Here is a 17,323-nt window from a genome sequence, read left to right on the forward strand (position 1 = left end):
GTCAGCCCTGCGGCCAGGCGGCCCCGCGTGCCCGCCAGCAGATCCACCGGCCTTTGCTGAATCATGGCTCACTGCTGCTGTGCCAGGGTTGCACAGATGCCAAATGCTCTATTCAGATGAAAAGTGGAAGATCTTCGGCTGTGTCAGATGCTGTCCATGGAGCCAGCAGATGAGCCTCCGGTGGGGTATGCGAGCTCACTAGCTGTCAAGCTAGGAGTCCTCTCTGCATGGTGTCCCAGGAAATTCTTGTCCAGAGGCAAGAAAGGACTAAATGTATCTTTCCAGGGAGATTGGGGGAGACACTAACTGCTCTTCTCCAAAAAACAGGTGGGAGGAAGAGAGAAAAGGAGGCAGAATAAGGAAACGGTAAGTCTCATTTAAATCTAGCGCAGCAGATTTGTGAGTGGTTTGCCTCTGGGTCTGCAGTTGGGAAGCAAAGATGTTAAGATCTACAGATGTTTAGTGAACTGAGCTGGGCTCAGAGGACTGTTAGGGATCACTAGTCGTGAGTGGGGTAGGAACTGCTTCTCCCGTCCATGTTTTCCTACCAACAGACAGGGCAGTGCATGGGAAGAACTGCTGTACTCAGTCCCCAGTGTGCATGTGGGGCAAGAGAGGTCCACTCTTCTGTACATGCGCGCGCACACACACACACACACACACACGAGCAGCACATTGTGTGTCATTTTACACTCATGTTCATACCCAAGTTGCTTTTGTGTCCTGTACACTAGGTTAACATTATATTTTAGTATTTCAGTGCTAGGTAGACCTGTAAATAGTATCAAGCGGTGGCCAGATGAGACCAGGATATAATCAATATGATCCTTTGAGCTCTGGGAGGAGGGCAGCCATATGTCCAAATAATTAGGGCCCACCATTTTTGGGGCAAAAATTAGGTACTTAATTCTTTCCTATTTTATACTTCCATTTTTATGGGTGATTTCCTTTCAGGGCAAGTTCTCGAACTTACTTGGTACAGTTCTGTCACATGGCTTTGTAGCTGTCTAAGGCAGAAATTAAATTGCATAGTCACTTGCTAAGGCTTAAAAAAAGCTGGGTGAGAGATCTGGTTACTAGCACTGGAGTTTCTCTTGCGTAGTTCCATATATCCAGTTAATTTATTGCCAGCAAACAAAACCACGTGAGTTTGCTTCCTTACTGCTGGTAACCTGAGCTTCATTGCTGGATTCATTTGCTCCTGATGGTCATGGAAAACGTGCGATTACACTAATAGCTGGTTATTAATCACTGTCAATGGCTGTAATTATATCAGCTATTAGGAAGTCAACTAAAAGCAATGTCTGTCCAATCAGCATGGAGAATAAGGAGAAACACAGTCCCTGCTTCACAGAAGTGGATAGTTTGTTGGCAACTTCATTTCCTTTTGAACGGATGCATGTTGGAAAAATAAACATGAATTTTAGCTGCTTTCTACTTCCACTTCAGTGTCCACACCTATTTACTGCGCCTTTCTGTATACCATGGTATTGGTTTTCTGAGTGCTGCAAGAAGGATTCAGGGTTAAGCAGCTGTTGTGCTGTCCTCTCAGACCCACAACCAAGTGAGACCCTCTTCTCTAAGAGTGCCTGGTCCAAATCCATCTCTGGAGAGTCCTGGTTTACCTCTGTATGTCACTTTTGGATTGCACTTATGATGATCAGTGTATCATTATAGCTGTGTATCCCTGCTGGGTGTATCCTCAAGAATAGAAGGCATCCCTTCCTGCAGCAGCATCACACCTTGCCAGCAGACACTTCTATTGAGAGACTGATTAAACTGGCAAATGCAGAGTTTGGAGCAGCAGCAGAAGTACGTCTGCACTAAGCATGCTGCTCCCAGTGATCACCTGTGACAAAATGGTGGCCAAGCAGTGTCCTGTGTGCACCAGGATGAACATTTTGCTTGGGACATCATATATACCTGTGGAATTTTGATGTTGCAGCTGGGCAGAAGTTGCCTATATCCTTATTGTGATGGATGCAGTGACTGGCACATGCTTTTGCTTGTGCAGGAATGATTAGACTTTCCCTTTGTTCACAAGGAACATTTGCTCCTTTATATGTCCTTTATACAAAATCCATGTTTTCCTTTTGGCTCATGCCCATAGGTGAATTTTTTCTGCCCTCTGAGTGTGGATTGCTATGACCTGCTGAGAGCTTGGTGCAGCTCTGCTGAAGCGTGGTGTCTGGCTGGGGCAGCCCTTTTAGATCCCAATTTGGCATGTTAGCACTCCCTTGGTGCTGTCTTCCTCTATTTGATGACTGCAGACAAAACATGCTCCTGGTGGATTTGGAGGCACTAACATTAGATTCTCCGGGGACTTTCAGCACTGGTGTGAAACCCAGTAGGTAACATGTACCTTGAGCTGTGACCTTCCCTGAGCACAATGGTGTAATTTCAGGGCTCATCAGGAAAAGGGAACAAGGTAGATATCTTCTTACAGTGGCTGAAAAGATGGTTGGCTGTTGTTGGCTGATTGCTTTGCAATAGGATGTTTAATGCTCCTGGAATTTGGCTGACAAACCAAAATTGTCCCGTGGAGCAGTATATGGGAGCACACCAACTGGGCTCTAGATGAAGGTGTGTTGTGTCAGGTTTTGCCTAATGGGTGTTTGTTTTTACTGTCCTCTTTAGGTAACTTTGCTGAGAGATGGCGGAGCAGCGTCAGGACGTCACCGTGATGGAAGATCACGCAGCTGGCCAGGAGAAGCACATCCCATCAGGTGAGCACCTCCAGGAGGAGACGGTGTAAAGGACCCGCCTTGTCCACTGCTGAGAGAATGACCTAAGTGGGGAGAGCAGGCCCAGTGTGCAAGGGGGGCGAAGGGTCGTTGGGGATGGCCAGGAGGAGGTGGTATGTGTGTCTGGAAGGTTACCGTGGATCAGTTGGCTGCAGCCAGTGGACAGTGGGTAGCCCACAAGATTTTCTGATGTTCATAGTCATAGGAGAATGCTGCTGTTAAATATCATTGCCCAGCAAGAGCAGAACAACCCCTAGTATCCAGACTAGTGATGATCTTATTGCTGCAGCTTTGCAAATATGTGTTTCTGTGTTTGCTCCTTAGTTTGCTATAAAAGTACAGCACTGCTTTTATTTGGAGACACAGCTCAAGGATGCTGCTTGCTGCCTGCTTTTCTCACCTGCACAGGGAGATGGGGGGAACTGAACAGAGAGCTCTGGGAGTGGGGGCCATGCAAGACTGTTTCGCCCCATATTTCAGACCTGCATTTCTCAAGAAGCCTTTCCTTTCTCATTCCACCATGCTCCACAATTGAACTTGGAAACCCACATAATGCCAGCAAACCTGGTGGGACTCACTCCTGGCTATATCCATATAAACTTCATCTTACTTTTCTTTTCTTGAGGTGCTTTGGACACACCTTACACCAGATAAATGGATTGCCTCTGTCCTGGGGAGAATCCATAGCATCCATTCATCCGGGGTTCTGTAATGCATTTCAGTCCGGTAGCTCCTCTAAGCTTGTAGCCTCAACTTCGCACATCACAGATTCCCAGGGATTTTGCTTATGCTAGTTTGAATCTTCTTTTCCAAGTCATTTTCTCCAGTTCTCCTTGTTTTATTTGCCCAGACTCCTTGCAGAGAGGAGACTTGTGCCTCTTGCCCTGCTCTTCCAAAAGATGACTTTTGCAACCAAGTCTTCGCAGAGTACGTTATGTGCTACGCCAAGCCCTTTACAAAGACTTGCTGGTTTGCAATTATTAGAATTAACACATCGTGGAAGTGTTCAGCAGCCTGCTCTGGGAGGAAGGCTAACGGCTCCAAAAATGGCAGAGAGGACAACAGTGACTCTGAAGTTGTACATCTTTTCTGCTTACGTTGCTAAGATCTCCTTTCCTGCTTGTGCCATGCTTTGCTGTTTCTAGCTGTCCGGTTCACTGGGCTTTTCTTTTGCTGATGGGTTTCCGCTTGTTCCTTTTGGTGATGACACTGGTGCTTTTGGTTGGCATTTTCACGCTTCGCTTGCTTATTAGTTCAGGTGTTTTATACTCTCCAATTACAGTTTCTTGCTGCTGTGGCTCTGGGCAATCAGAGTTCAGAATGCACAGGCCATAATTCATAGCCAAGGACTTGTTCTAAGTATTTGAATGTTTTCCAGGCTATCCCCTTCAGATACCAGTCGATGATGGATCGGATGAGCCTGTTTCTGAAACATCTGACGCTAAGAGCACCCCAACTACGGAAGGTGGGAGCTCTTTGACTTACTGCTTTGAAACCATGATGGATGGGGTCGTGATAAACCATGCCGAAAGACTCGACGTGCTGTGTTCTGGTGGGGTTTCTCAGGAGGAGTGTCTGCACTCTTGGACAAATGCTCTTCATTAGTCTCATCACAAGTGATGTTTGCCACTCTGCAGAATGAGATAATGAGCTTTAAAGGTGGAGAGCGGGTTGAAAGGCAAGAGAAGGTGAAGTGTTTATTATAGTTCAGGAAGTTGCTTGTGGTTTGTTTCCTGAAGGCTTTTTACACAGTGACTGCGAGCTCCTGTTAATTCAGTGCAGCTGGGAGCAATCCCATGTTGTGTGCTCCCAGGGCCAGAGGTTTGCATTGTTGTGCTCCCCCAGGATACCAACAGCACATCCTGGTTGCTGTGTTCCCTTTTGGAGTTAGCTGTACCTCATAGCTCTTTTTTTGCCCCCTCTGCATTTACATGTTCATTAATACAGCATGATTCATGCTGGAATGATGAGATGGGCAGAGTCTATACACAAAACAAAACTTTGTGCTGACGTAAAGGTCATATCGGTAGGACTCGGCATGTCTGTGCTGCTCTGGAGTGTTATCTGAATGCCACGTGTAGAAAGAATCTAATTCCAAAGTGGTCTAGAGAGACTTGTTCACCATTTTAATTAACTGCACTCTTTGTGTTCCTCTGGCTGCTTTAATCCCAAGTATCTGCCTCTTGGAGACTTCAGGTAAAGGCATTAGTTTGAATTTATCTAAAAGATAAAGGGGGACAGGCATTTGAATTTATCTAAAAGAAAGGTGGACAGAGGTGCTGACCAGTTCCAGCCCTGTCCCGCTGGAGGTGTGGGCTGATGGATCATCTGTGAAACAGCTCAGTTCCTGTGTGTGTGGCTCAAGAAATCAGTATGTAAAACTTGGCTGGTGCAGAAGGGGATATTGTCCCTCTTTCCTGTTGGATCAAGACTGTCATGATGAGCAGACATCCCTCTGGTAGATGGAGCCAGGTATCTATCTGTCTCAGAGCTGCCCAGAGTGTGATGCAGTTGCAGTGCTCAGATGGTTTATGAAGGTATCTGATGGGAGCTGTTCTTTCCTGCTCCAGACCAATGATGTCCCCATGCAGATAGCACTGCTGTGCATGCAGATCAGGCACTAGTGGCTGTCTTTAGCTGTGCATTTTCAGACAGTGTTTATGGTAAAGCCTTCAGCTGCATAAGGAGTATCCTGGAGATGTGTGGTTTGTGTGGCACAGGGGACACCTCATGGTGTCCCTGCAATACTGTCTTTGCTATGTCATGCTTGGTTGTCTCCCTCCACAAGCACTGGCTCAAGGAAGGGAGTCAGGTGCTTTTCTGAGAAAAAAGTTCTTCAGGCATGTCCTGGCCTCCACAGGGTTTTGCCACTCAATGGCTATGTGAAAGCTGCGTTGTTTTTCAGATGCCACAGCACCTTTAGTGGAGGAAGGAGACCACGAGGATCAGGGTGGTGTCGAACAGCACGGGGAGATCCCAGAAGGAACCACAGGTGAGGGAGACCAAGGTGCAGTTTAATCTCTTGATGCAGACAGAGCAGAGAGCTGGACTGGTTAGTGCGTAACAATAACACTGCAAAACCTCTCGCAGGCATGCTTTGCTCCTGATGTGTGCTTCTTTCTTCTCCACGGCCTGCAGAAATAATTCCTAGCTTACAATTGTCCTCTTGCTTTCCCCATCCTGAGGGAAACTCGCAGCCTTTTCTTCTCTCTTTCTCAGCTCCGCATCTGACAGTCTTTCTATCTGGTGTCTCTGTGGTGGCTTCGCCTCCCATCTCCAGGCTAAGCGCTTACCTGCAGATCCCGATCATCTCTGCCCCTCTGCCAGCAGCCCGGCTTTGCTGGCAAGGCAAGGCGGTCACCGCAGGACCTTGCTGCTTGTCTCACTGGTGCTCTCGCTCAGCCCAGCCCATGCGGTTGTCTTTGAAGCGTCAGGTGAAAACCAGGCCACTGCAGCAGTTCTGTGGCTGCCGGCATGTTTTAAGGATAATGCAGAGGAAGTGAAGTGGCTAATTCAGCCTGAATGCTCTGTGGGGAATCACTGCACCTGGGCCTGGTTTTCCAGGGAGGGATGGGGGTCTTTCAGAGGCAGAGTAAGAAGGGAGTGAGCTGCAGCAGTGCTGTGTGTGTGCAAGAGGGCAGGAGCTCCTGGGAGAGTCAGGTCTGTATGTGAAAAATGAGTATGTGTCCCCTGTGCGGTAGCCACTGGATTTTTCTGGAAGCTTCAGGCTGGACCTGAGAAAGGTAATGGGTGGAAATGGGCTTCTGCCAATGCCAAACACTGAAACAAACCCACAGCACACTCCCTCGGGCAGCCAGATTGCCTATCCTGCATCCAGTACCCAGGCTGCTGGTGGAGCCCTGGGCTGAAACGCAGAGTGTTTCATCCTCGCCTGCTAGCAAGGATGTGCAGTCTCTGGATCAAGATCTGACTGTACCAGGGAGCCAGGAAGAAGCAGTGTGTCCTGAATTGTTTGGAAAAAAATGGGAAAAACAGAGAAAGTCCTAGATAGTAGAACTGTGACATACAAATATAATTGATTAAGCCAGTTTGAAAGTAGTCATATAATAAATTGAAAAAATTCTGATAGAGACAAACCATCATTGCTGTGAAGAATGTTGCACTTCTCTAATGTACCAGTATTCCTGAAGTGTCAGATTTATATCAGATTCAGATTCACTGGTGTTAAATAGTCTTGGCAGAGTTTGTTACAGTAAGCTAGGTAGTAAGGCACCAAGAAGGAGGAGCTCAGGTAAGAGACATGCATGTGAGTGCTGCCGGCGATGTAAACACTAGGTGGGGGTAGAAGAGGGGATATAAATCCACAAGTTTCCCTGCTCCTTAACAGCTTTCTGCACCTCTGCCTGAAGGAGCTTGTACTAACCTGCTACCCAGGATGTGCGAGTTGGTGAAGTGGTCTCCAGCCTGGTACAGCACAGGCTGAATAGAACCACCTAGAACCATCGTCGGTGTGGGTTGATTGCCTTTCTGATACTGCCCTGCTTATAATACAGTGCTGATGGGCAGAATCAGCAGGGAGGTAAATAAATTCTCCAGACGCATGCTTAAACTTAATTCTTGTTTTGATCATGTTTTTCCTGTTCTTTCTCTGAACTGGGACCAGCTGAAGAGGCAGGCATAGGAGCCACACCCAACCTGGAGGACCACGCTGCAGGAGATGCCGCTCAAGGTTAGTGAATCATCTGTCACTGGGGTCCAGTTATTGCTGCCCACATGTGTGGCTGGTTGCTAGTGGCTTGGGAGTTTTCTTCTGTAATGCAAATGCTCTGTACTGTACAAGCAATTGTGCAGTTCTCCCTGACAGGGGAAGGTCATACATGCTTTGAATGTTCCAACATACTCATTTCGGGGAACTGCAGCTTTTCATGCACCAAATTTCTCTCTCAGATGGCTGAAGCCCTGATGCTTGTTTGTCCAGTTGGAAAACAGGGCATCCTCCAGGCTAGAAAAGGTAATAAACAGAGCCAGAATGGTGGAGTTAGCCAGGAGGAACTGCTCAGCATTGAACAGAGTCAGTTTTGGGCCCTGCATGTCACACATGAAATAAGTGAATTGTTTAACTCTAATTACTGTGTCTCTTTGTAGCATAAAACATGTCTCAAACCTACTCACTGATGCCCTGACTTTAAGGGTGTTTTTTCTCATCCCAGTCTTAGGGAATGTGACTGACAAAGCCAGGCATGGTGGCCAGTGAGTGTTTATAGAGCATTGATTGTGCGTCTGCTCAGATGAGCCAAGAAATTATCCAAGGACCTCTTGGCTAGGTGGAAAGCCTCTCTTGACTCTGTTCAGTTCAGACTTGGTGAAAAACTTAAGGATGGGATTTTCCCAAAGCACCCAGTGCTAGCTTAATTCTGTGCCCAATGGGGCAGACTTATGGGTTCAAACTCACTTTGATATTGCTGTCTTGCTAGCACTAATACACCACAGCGCTAATCTGTTGCGCTGTTTAAAATCTTACTTACACCCCATTTTGTAAGGTAGTTTTCTGTGCAGTAGACATAACAAATTCTTCCAGTTGCTTGGGCAGTGTCTTTCCTCTTCATGGCTGCATTAGTGCATTTACAGACATCCATGTCTTTTAAAGAATTAAATAGGTCTTTGCCTTCTCAGTTCAGGGCAGAATTCAGGTCGTCCTTGCTTTCCACACACAGATGAGCACAGTTTATGTACAGTCCACTCCCTGCAGTTAAAATAAAACCTTTGCTTGCCTGTCCAGTGGTTCTTGGACTGGCAACTCTTCTGTATTTAAAGTAGTGGTGCCACTACAAAAAAGAAATCAAGACTGTTAGCAGGAGGGGGATGAAGTTCTCTCTTCTGTCTGCCCTGTTCAGTCTGGTTCTAGTTGCTGTTTCTCACAGATTTTTAATAAGACCTTTCTGTACTGTCCTGGGATCTTTCAGCTGTCAGATATAGGGACATACAGCTAGCTGGAGCTCTGATATAACCTATATTTGACATTTCTAGGTTCTTATGTAAATTGTTACTTCTCTGAAAGTGGACTTGTGATAATGCGCTGCTTCCTTTTAATAGTTCTCTTAGATTCAGAGGAAAATACGATTATCAATACACAGAGTCTTGGATATCTTGTTACTAGCTACCTTCATTTTTTGTGTTGTGGGATTTGAAAAAATGATCTTTGCAGTGAAGATGGAGCGTGTTAAAATGCCTTTGGAATCTCAGGTGGAGAAGAGTCTTCTGATTTGCAGTTTTCGCTCTGCTGGCATTCTGCCAGCTCTTGACCTTGTGCTGCAGGGTTGCCTCAGAACCCCCGACGGGTCCTGGAATATGGAAGTACAGCTAATGAACTGACTGTCCCCATCTCTGAACCAGCAGTCATTAATGGTCATGCTGTTTGTTTGCAGAAGAAATGAGCCAGGACAGTCTGCTGGCTACTGCATAAACACCCTTCAAATCCCTGTGGTTATAAAAGGTGTTTCTTGACGCCACATTTCAAATATTACCTGCCAGTAGGTGCCAATTTAAGATTTCTCTTAAACCACAATTTCGGAGATCTTTGTGTGGTAGTTTCACTTAACCATTATATTCTCTTAGAATGGGGAGAACACTGATAAAAGACTGAGTCAGTCTTGACTTCTTTTCTTATTTTAATCTTGTTTGTTAATCTGACAAAGCAACAATAGAAATGTCAGTACTGAAGTGCTATGATCTAGGCTCTTTAGTTTACCTGATCAATGCTGAAAAAGACCAAAGAGTATTTGAAACTGGACAAATTCATAATATAAGATGCACATTCTTACTAGGGCAGTTGACTTTAAAGCAATTTACCTATGTTCAGGGTGAATTCTCCATTGCTCAGTGCATCTTTGCTTCAGTTGAATGAATTTCTAACAGAAAAGCTCCAGCTCAACTAGAATATATGGCTTAATGCAGCAATTGTTGGGTGAAATTGTTAAGGACTGTGTCATGCATGAGATCAGCGGTAGAACAGAATTCTCTCTTTTACAACCCCCCCCCCCCCAAAAAAAAAAAAAAAAAGAGATCTGTGTCTCTGAGACCTTCAGTTTTGGGTTTTAAATGTCACATTCTGCCCAAATGGTGGCAGCAGTGCTGGAGCTCTGATTAGCCTGAGTGGGTGCACAGTCCAAAATTGCTGTGGCTATTTTACTTAGAGTCCTTTCCACTGAGGCTCTCTGCTCCACTGGCCGTTGAAATACACAGCAATAATAGAGGAGACGTAGGAGTGCTCTTCCCCAAGCTCATTAGCAATAGAAATGATCTGGAGAACAAAGCAGAGATGGTTTGAGCTCTGGGAGGATGTAACTGGTGCCATGTCTGCATGAACATTTCCTGCAAGGGAGGAGAAGACTGTAGGGATTTTGTAAGCCCGTGAAGGAGGGGACGGTGTCTGGCCTGTCTTGTTTGGGCCCTTGAGGCAAGAAGAGGTGGTCACTGACTAGCAGACTGATGGTCCAGTGGTGGTGGTAGATTAGAAAATGGGTGTATTCTTGGCTTCTGAAAACCTCTATAGCTAAACCAGCTCATATACCACAGGTGTGGCAGATGTTGGCCTTTATGGCACCTGCCTGGGATACCGCAGCCACCTCTGAGACGAGGTCCAGGGAGGAGTCTGGTCTCCCACCCGCTGTGGCTGTCACTGTTCCTGATTCCTATGGGGATCAGAGTTTCTTTAAAGGCAAAAGCCACTATAGAAGTGAGTTGTCTGTTCAATGGGATGATGTGGGACTTGCTTTTTTCCTCTAGATTGATAGTAGAAATCCTTAGTCTCTCTTCAGCATTACATGTCTGACTACTTATTTGACATGCCTGTGCTAATTGTTTGCCCATGCTTCGTACTCTGCGCCTTCAACTTCAGGGGAGCCAAGCTCTCCAAAGCTACAACCTGGCCCTCAGGAGCGTGTGGGAGATGCAATAAAAAGAGAAAGCCAGCCCACAAAGCAGGTAGCTGGCGTTCTTCAGCAGCCTCTTCTGTCGCATGAAACGAAGGCTACAACGGCAGCTCCTACCAGAATCGAGGTCACCATCCCAATACCCCTGGATATGTACCAAGACTCCAGAGCATCTGAAGGCAACAATGAGTTGTGGGATCATCAAGGCAGAGAAGGCATTGGTGTGGATCCAGCACTGGGAACAGAGCTAGGTCGTGATGTGCGCACTGAGGGGTTGGTAGGAGCAGGTGGCACAGATGACTCCCATATTAAAGATGGGCCATCTCCTTTATATACCAGAGCTCCATTAAAAGAAGATGCTAGTGGACGGGAAAGAGATGAGGACCGTGATATTGATGAAACTTCTGAACAGGATTTGCTTTCCCTGGTGGGAAAACACGTTTCATCAGAACCTGAAATGGGCTTGTGTCCAGCAACAGCCAAGAAAGCTCTTGAAGAATATGCCTTTGAAGAAAACGAGTCCAAAGATGTTCTCAGAGACATCCCAAGGAAGGCAATTCTTGTTGAAACTGAATCACATAAAGCAGGAGAGGACCAAGAGGAGAGGAGACAGCCATTGAAGGGGGAAGAAGACACACATGTCACCCCACCAGAGCCTTCTGAAATCATCTCCGAGAAAGAAGCTGAACCCAGGGAGGGAGAAGATTCTAGACCCTTGCTAGAAACAGCCAAACTCCCTGTTGAGTTAAAAGACGACATGGAAGACAAAGATGGTCCTTTGGAAGAGGCTGTGCCGGATACAGGAGGACGCCGGACACCCAAGAAGAAACCCTGTGCTCATGTTGCAGATAAAGCTGTCAGTCGTGTCCCTCTCCTAAAAGGTGTGTGCAACGTTTGCCTGCCCTGAGCTCACATTGCCGGTGGCTTGCTCACGACAAGGCTGCCTGAACCAGTACTTCAGCTTGCTGCCACCTCTCGAATCCTGCTGCTTGGGAAATGGCCTGGACCTTTGCTGTGAACTGATCTACAAAGTGCTGCTGCTTCTCCCTCCCCCTCCTTCCCTCTTTAGTTTAATCCTGGTTGTCCTGGCATACTTGCCAGACCCTTACGCTTCGGTTTTGCGTCCCTTGCATGGTGCTGGCGTGTCCCCGATCATGCTTTGTTCACCTGTTTTTGTTTTGATTTCCTTGGATCTGTGGGGTGGGCACCTTAACTCACACCTGGCACCTTCCCAGAGAAGATGAAGACCGGATGGACGTTGTTCTGGCATGTTGGAGTGGGGCTGACCCGGCGCACGCTGCAGCTTGTTCCAGCAAGACACGTGCCATCTGGTTTGCATGTGTCCACTGTCCGGTCCAATAACTCTTTGTATTGGCTTTTTTAAAGAGGAGGGAGGAGGAAAAAGACAAGTGAGATGGCAGGTCTAACCATGGAAAAGGCCCCACATTGCTCCTGTTTCTTGTACTTTTCTGTTAAATGTCCACTACTGACTGCTGTGGGAGGCAAGGTCTACAGCTAGCTGGACCTTTGCCCACTGCAGGGCATGTCCGATGCTCTTACAAAGCATCCTGCTCTGATCCCAGTTCTGGATGATGTGTCCCTGGGTGGTCCAACGCAATGGCTGTATTTTGGGGTGTTCTGCGGGAGCTGCCTGTGTGTGTGGAGGCCTAGCTCTTGGGTGCATCTAACAGTGTGTGTGTCTCTAGGCTAGGCTAGGCTGGAAGGGCAGTCAGACCCTGGAGCTGCCCTGTTCATGCAGCAATCTCAGTCTTGGCTGTCTTGGGTGAAGGTCTGAGGTCACCGCTGAATGCACGAGCATCCCTGCCAACAGAGGAGCTCTTAGACCTTTTCTTTCTCCAAGAGCTATTTTCCACCTTTACTAGGGGTCAGAGGGGTGTCGCTAGGGCCCCTGCTTCAGTGGCCAAATGCAGGTTTTGCAGTGACTTGTGTTAATAAGCTGGGGCAGCAGGACACACGTTAAAACCCGATGGTCTCTCACCATGTTGTACCTCAGCTCTGGCTGTCCAGGGCCTGGCCTGGGGGAAGCTCTTCCTTTCACCCCAGTGCTGCATCACAAAAGCTGGGTGCTTCCATTAGCCTGGAAATCCTGCTCTGGTTTGCAGCAGAGAGAGTATGCTCTTTGCTGCGCAGGGTTCATGAAGAAATTGTTGATGTAGCTTTTTCCATTGGAGCTAAAGCTCATAACATATTTCTTGTTGTTCACTACCTAATAAGCCAGCGGGAAGCTTCGCACATGTGCTGCAGGGCATTGGCATGGCTTGCTATCGCGTGCATCAGAGCCTGAAAACGATGGCGGGGTGGGGATACATTGCCCAGAATCTACCAGTTTCTGATTCAATGGGAGGAATTTCTTTAATTATTTAATGATCTTTTCCTTCAAAGGCAGAGATACTTTGTGGCTGGTCAGCTCCAGCGTTTCTCCAGTCTGCAGTTTAACTGAATTTGGGAAGAGTAGTGCATCCAGCAGCTCTGGGAGTGGCTGCTGGGATGGGTCAGTGCTGGATTAACAACACTGTTCATGTCACTAGGAAAGGGCTGACCTCCCAGGACAAATTTCCAAAACACTGGGGAGAATATCAGCAGCTTTTCCTCCCAGATTAGGGTGGAATTAGCTGAAGATGGGGAAAAGGGGCTTTGTTTGGAGTGCCTTACAGTACAAACGTTACTTTCTCCCTGTTTCTAGTCTCCTAATTAGCAATACTGCAGTCTGTTGTGCTTGTAGACTAATGGGACAAAACACTGAAATATTGTCAGAGTCACTGTAAGCTTGATACAAATCAAGTAGGACAACAGCTAAAACCTTAAGACCCTGCAGGGTCTGACCCAGATCAAATGCAGACTGTCTGCTGGGGAGGCAGAAAGCAGTGTGTCAGGAGAGATGGGAATTAACAACAGCCAAGTATAAAAATGCTTTGCAAAGCTAACACACTGAACAACAACTTTAAATGAGATCATGGGCGACCTGGTGCTGTTAGGATTGGGGCATTCTTCAATTTTAGTTTTTATTTATATGATTGGTAGAACCAATGGGTGTTTTAGAGAGGGAGACTCGTGTTTGGGGTTGAAGAGAGCTGTTCTGTCCTAAACTGAACAGATGCTACTGGAACTGAGCGCAAATCTGGGCAAAATAGTCTCATGCAAACTTTGTTGCGTGTGTCTGATGCTCCAGTGATGACTAATGCACTGTTGCCTGTGCACAGGATAATCTGTTAACCCAGAAAGAATGTGTTTATGATGTGGAACTATTTCTGCAAGAAATGAGTGACTTTGTAATATTTCTAAGAATAGTATTTAATTTAAAGGAGAGCAGGAATATGGAACACCCACCCAGCATGCATGTTGCTGTAGCTCAGGCATTATCATCTCTCCAGAGTTTGCTGACCAGTCCCAAGAAATGTAAGTCTGTGTGTTTCCATTTGTCAGGTCGTATTGACAGCAAAGACAAGGAAGGGACTGAAGCTGAGGAAAAGAAACCGAAGGTAAGCTAAAAAACAAAACCAGAGGTAACATCAACTCACTACATGCTGTGCATGTTCCTGATTCCCTCTCCTGCTCTCCTGGATGGTGGTTGTGCCTCTTAGGAAACCTTGCCATTATCTTCCATTCTTCCATCTGTCCTTCAAAAGTGGTTTTATTTTTCCTTCCCTCACCCCGGTTTGGATGGTGCAATCCATGGTGATCTTTGAGGGCGAGAAAGCGAACCAAATCTAAAACAAACATGTGGCTCATGGGGGTGGGTGGGTGGTTAGAGAAATAATTTTCTCAGCCTGAGACCGGAAAGCATACAGCTGGCTTTGCTGGGGCAAACCGGTGCAAAAGCAAACTCAAAAGTGCATTGGGCTGTATTGGGGACAAGCAGCATAACAGTGAAAAAAGCAAGACATGTAATTAAAAAAATTAAATAATCTAGGCCTTTCAGATGCTGTGTTCTGGGTGAGGAACAAGAGTTTAATAATGGGTAAATTCCAGAAGTTTAAAGATATCTGTCACACTGCTAATTTGGAGGAGGTTTAGTTCAGTTGGCCATTAGCCTGGCTAGGGCCTGGGTGAGATAATGGACAAGCTGATGGACAATTTAGTGGGTGAAAATTAAAGGGGAGGAATATAATTGTTTTCAAACCATGTGAAATCGGGTCTTTCCCCAGGGAGGTTTGGCAGGGTTGTATCAGGCCTGGCTTTTGACATGATAGCAAGCAATCATCTAGATAAAAACCAGTGATCCATTATTGACAAAGCAGGTACGAGCGGGTTGAGAGACCTGGGAGCGGTCATATTCATCTCCCAGAAATGCTGGTGTTGATATTGCTGTACCTGCACCATCTTTGCCAGTGGAGCACATAGAGAGTTTGGGAGTAAATAGAGCAGTTCAGATGGTAAAATGTGCCACTGGTGTGGAGGGCAGTGGCAAGGGCAGGCTGTCACAGGGTGGCACTTTCCCCAGGAAGGGGCTTGGGTGTTGTTGCACCCTGTGGGAGGAACAGAGCTTAGGTATCCCATACTTGCTGGTGCAGCCATGGGACCCTGTAGCTCTTGCCCAGCTCTGTGCTGCAGGGAGAGGGCAGTAACAGCCATCGCCTGTCCCACACCCAGTTCTGTATTGCACCTTCTAATCCTATTTAATGTTGGTGATCCCCTTTTGTTTCCCTCCCATACTGATTTTATTTTGTTCCAATTTTATTTTGTTTCCATGTTTAAGAAATCCTCACCTTCCACTGCCAAACCCCCAGGCGATAGACCCTCCATCCCCCCCCAACGACACACCTCCTCTAGCACAACCCCTTCGAAAACACCCACCAGCCCTGCTTCCACCTCTAAACGAGTCTCTTCTGTCACATCCCGACCTGGCAGTACAGGAATGCAAGAAACGAAAGCCAAGGTAAGGAAATGAGATGTGAGAGAGGCAAAGCTGCCTTGGGGAATACTTTAAGGCATTCCCAACAGGTCTGATGGATAGTACTTGGCTGGGCAGTCTCTCATTTAGCGGAGAGGGTGGGATGTGCTTCCCCTTCACCTTCCAGTGGCCATGGCCAGACTTGGCTCCAGTTTTGGTGTTTGAAGCAACTGGGTCTGTCTCACCAGCATGTAGGCCTCTTGCTCTGTGTTACAGCAAAAATATCTCATTGCTGCAGGGTGTTACCTGGTGTCCCAGAGGCATCTCCAGGTCCCTTTATGGTCTTTTCATGCTCTTTGTTGTTTTGCAGCTTTATGCTATGTTTTATGGGTGTGTTGGCTGTAAACAGCAGATGCATTTGAAATATGCTGGAGCCAGATCTGCCAGGTGCTACGCAGAGAATAGGAGATGCACACACATCCGTGGCTTATTCTGCAATGTAAAAAGTAGCTTGGAGTTTCTTTAGGCATACAAATACACCCTTGGTGAGGGAAAGAGTAGAGATTTCAGGTCACGGACAATGGTATAGGGTTTCACTGTGATAGGGATTGCGATGGCTCTGCTCTGGTTCCCTGCTGCCTTGGGACCAGTCAGCTTGTAAATTGTCCCTTGCATGTTTTTCATAAGCTTTTGTAAACAGACCAGCATTAGAAAGTGATAGATTTGGGGAGGCTTTTCTGCAGGGTCAGAAGGCAATAAATAGCATATTGCTATTTACATGCCATTACAGATTATGTACATGTTACCATAGTGTATTACAGGTGAGGATAAAGGAGGTGCTTCTCTCTGTTTGGAGTCTGGCACTGTACTCCTGAATAGAGCCTCTAGTCTAGTCAATGAATTTATTTTTCTTCGGTACAAAATTTTAGCAGGACAGGGGAAACAAAACAATGAAATTTAGAGAACAGACAAAGGAGTTGAACATACTTGTTAACCAGGTCTGAGTGTGCGGTGAATAATGTAGCTGAAGCTAAGAGCTTAGATGGGGGAACGGCACAGCTACTCTGCCAGCCCACAAGTGCAGCGGTTGTGCCAGGCGCTGTGATGGGAGACAGGGTGTGAACGGGCACATCGCAGATGCCTGCATGTGGGGAAACCCGTGGGAGCTCCTGCGGGCTGTCAGGCTAGGAAGCAGGAGGGTCTCATGTGGCTCTGATCTATGAGGGGTGATAGCCCATCCCTGGGCAGATCTCCCCTACATCAGCCTTTCCCCTTTGCGTCCCCAGGGCCCGGAGATGAGAGGTGGCACGAAGACGGCCACGCCGCGATCTGCAGCTGGGCAGGCTCAGAGGAACTCGACCAATGCCACGCGCATCCCGGCAAAGACGCCCACGGCCCCCAAGACGCCTCCCAGCTCCGGTAAGTGATGGTGACAGCAGCATGCTGCTGCCTTCCCATGGTGTCTCTGACTCTAGAGGCTCTGCTTTTGTGGTGCTCCCAGGCTGTCCATGCAATTATGTGGGGGTAGTGAACAGATTTGCCCCAGTGCAGGCTGGGGTCATGCACAGCGCTAAGCATGGGCACAGCCAGCAGGCTGAGGTCTGCGTGGTGATTCAGAGCTGCTCAGCCTTGTCACAGGGCTGTGGGTGCAGAGCTAGGGACAATTCCTCTGAAGTGAGCCTTTCTGGATGCTGCTTTATCTGGTCTGTTCATATAGTTGCCGGTGTGTAGGAGACAGCAGTTGCTTTATCACTTTGGGATTTCCTCCAGTTTGGAAGATTTAGGCACCTCCATTTTTTTAATCCATCTATTCCTTTTCTCTTGGCAATACTTCA

The 17,323-nt window shown here is 47.2% G+C and overlaps 1 protein-coding gene across 30 annotated transcripts in view; it reads left to right on the plus strand.

Annotated features, from left to right (window-relative positions):
* MAPT (microtubule associated protein tau) overlaps positions 1–17,323 on the plus strand; it is a 53,549-nt gene that overhangs the window by 20,969 nt on the left and 15,257 nt on the right. For 12 of the 30 annotated variants that reach the window (XR_005932941.1, XM_030021459.1, XM_030021463.1 and 9 more), the window contains exons 2-9: positions 2,638–2,726; positions 4,123–4,209; positions 5,650–5,736; positions 7,369–7,434; positions 10,603–11,517; positions 14,081–14,136; positions 15,354–15,533; positions 16,775–16,907. Coding sequence is in view for 29 of the 30 variants with exons in the window: in XM_030021459.1 (XP_029877319.1) it covers positions 2,654–2,726; positions 4,123–4,209; positions 5,650–5,736; positions 7,369–7,434; positions 10,603–11,517; positions 14,081–14,136; positions 15,354–15,533; positions 16,775–16,907 (1,597 nt within the window). In the remaining variant the exon portion in view is untranslated. Of the gene's footprint in view, positions 1–340; positions 367–2,637; positions 2,727–4,122; positions 4,210–5,649; positions 5,737–7,368; positions 7,435–10,602; positions 11,518–14,080; positions 14,137–15,353; positions 15,534–16,774; positions 16,908–17,323 lie in introns of those variants that run through there. The other 18 variants (XM_030021477.1, XM_030021479.1, XM_030021482.1 and 15 more) reach the window with 9 other exon arrangements.

The sequence above is a fragment of the Aquila chrysaetos genome, chromosome 8 (genome assembly GCF_900496995.4).
Source record: "Aquila chrysaetos chrysaetos chromosome 8, bAquChr1.4, whole genome shotgun sequence".
NCBI classification, from domain to species: domain Eukaryota; kingdom Metazoa; phylum Chordata; class Aves; order Accipitriformes; family Accipitridae; genus Aquila; species Aquila chrysaetos.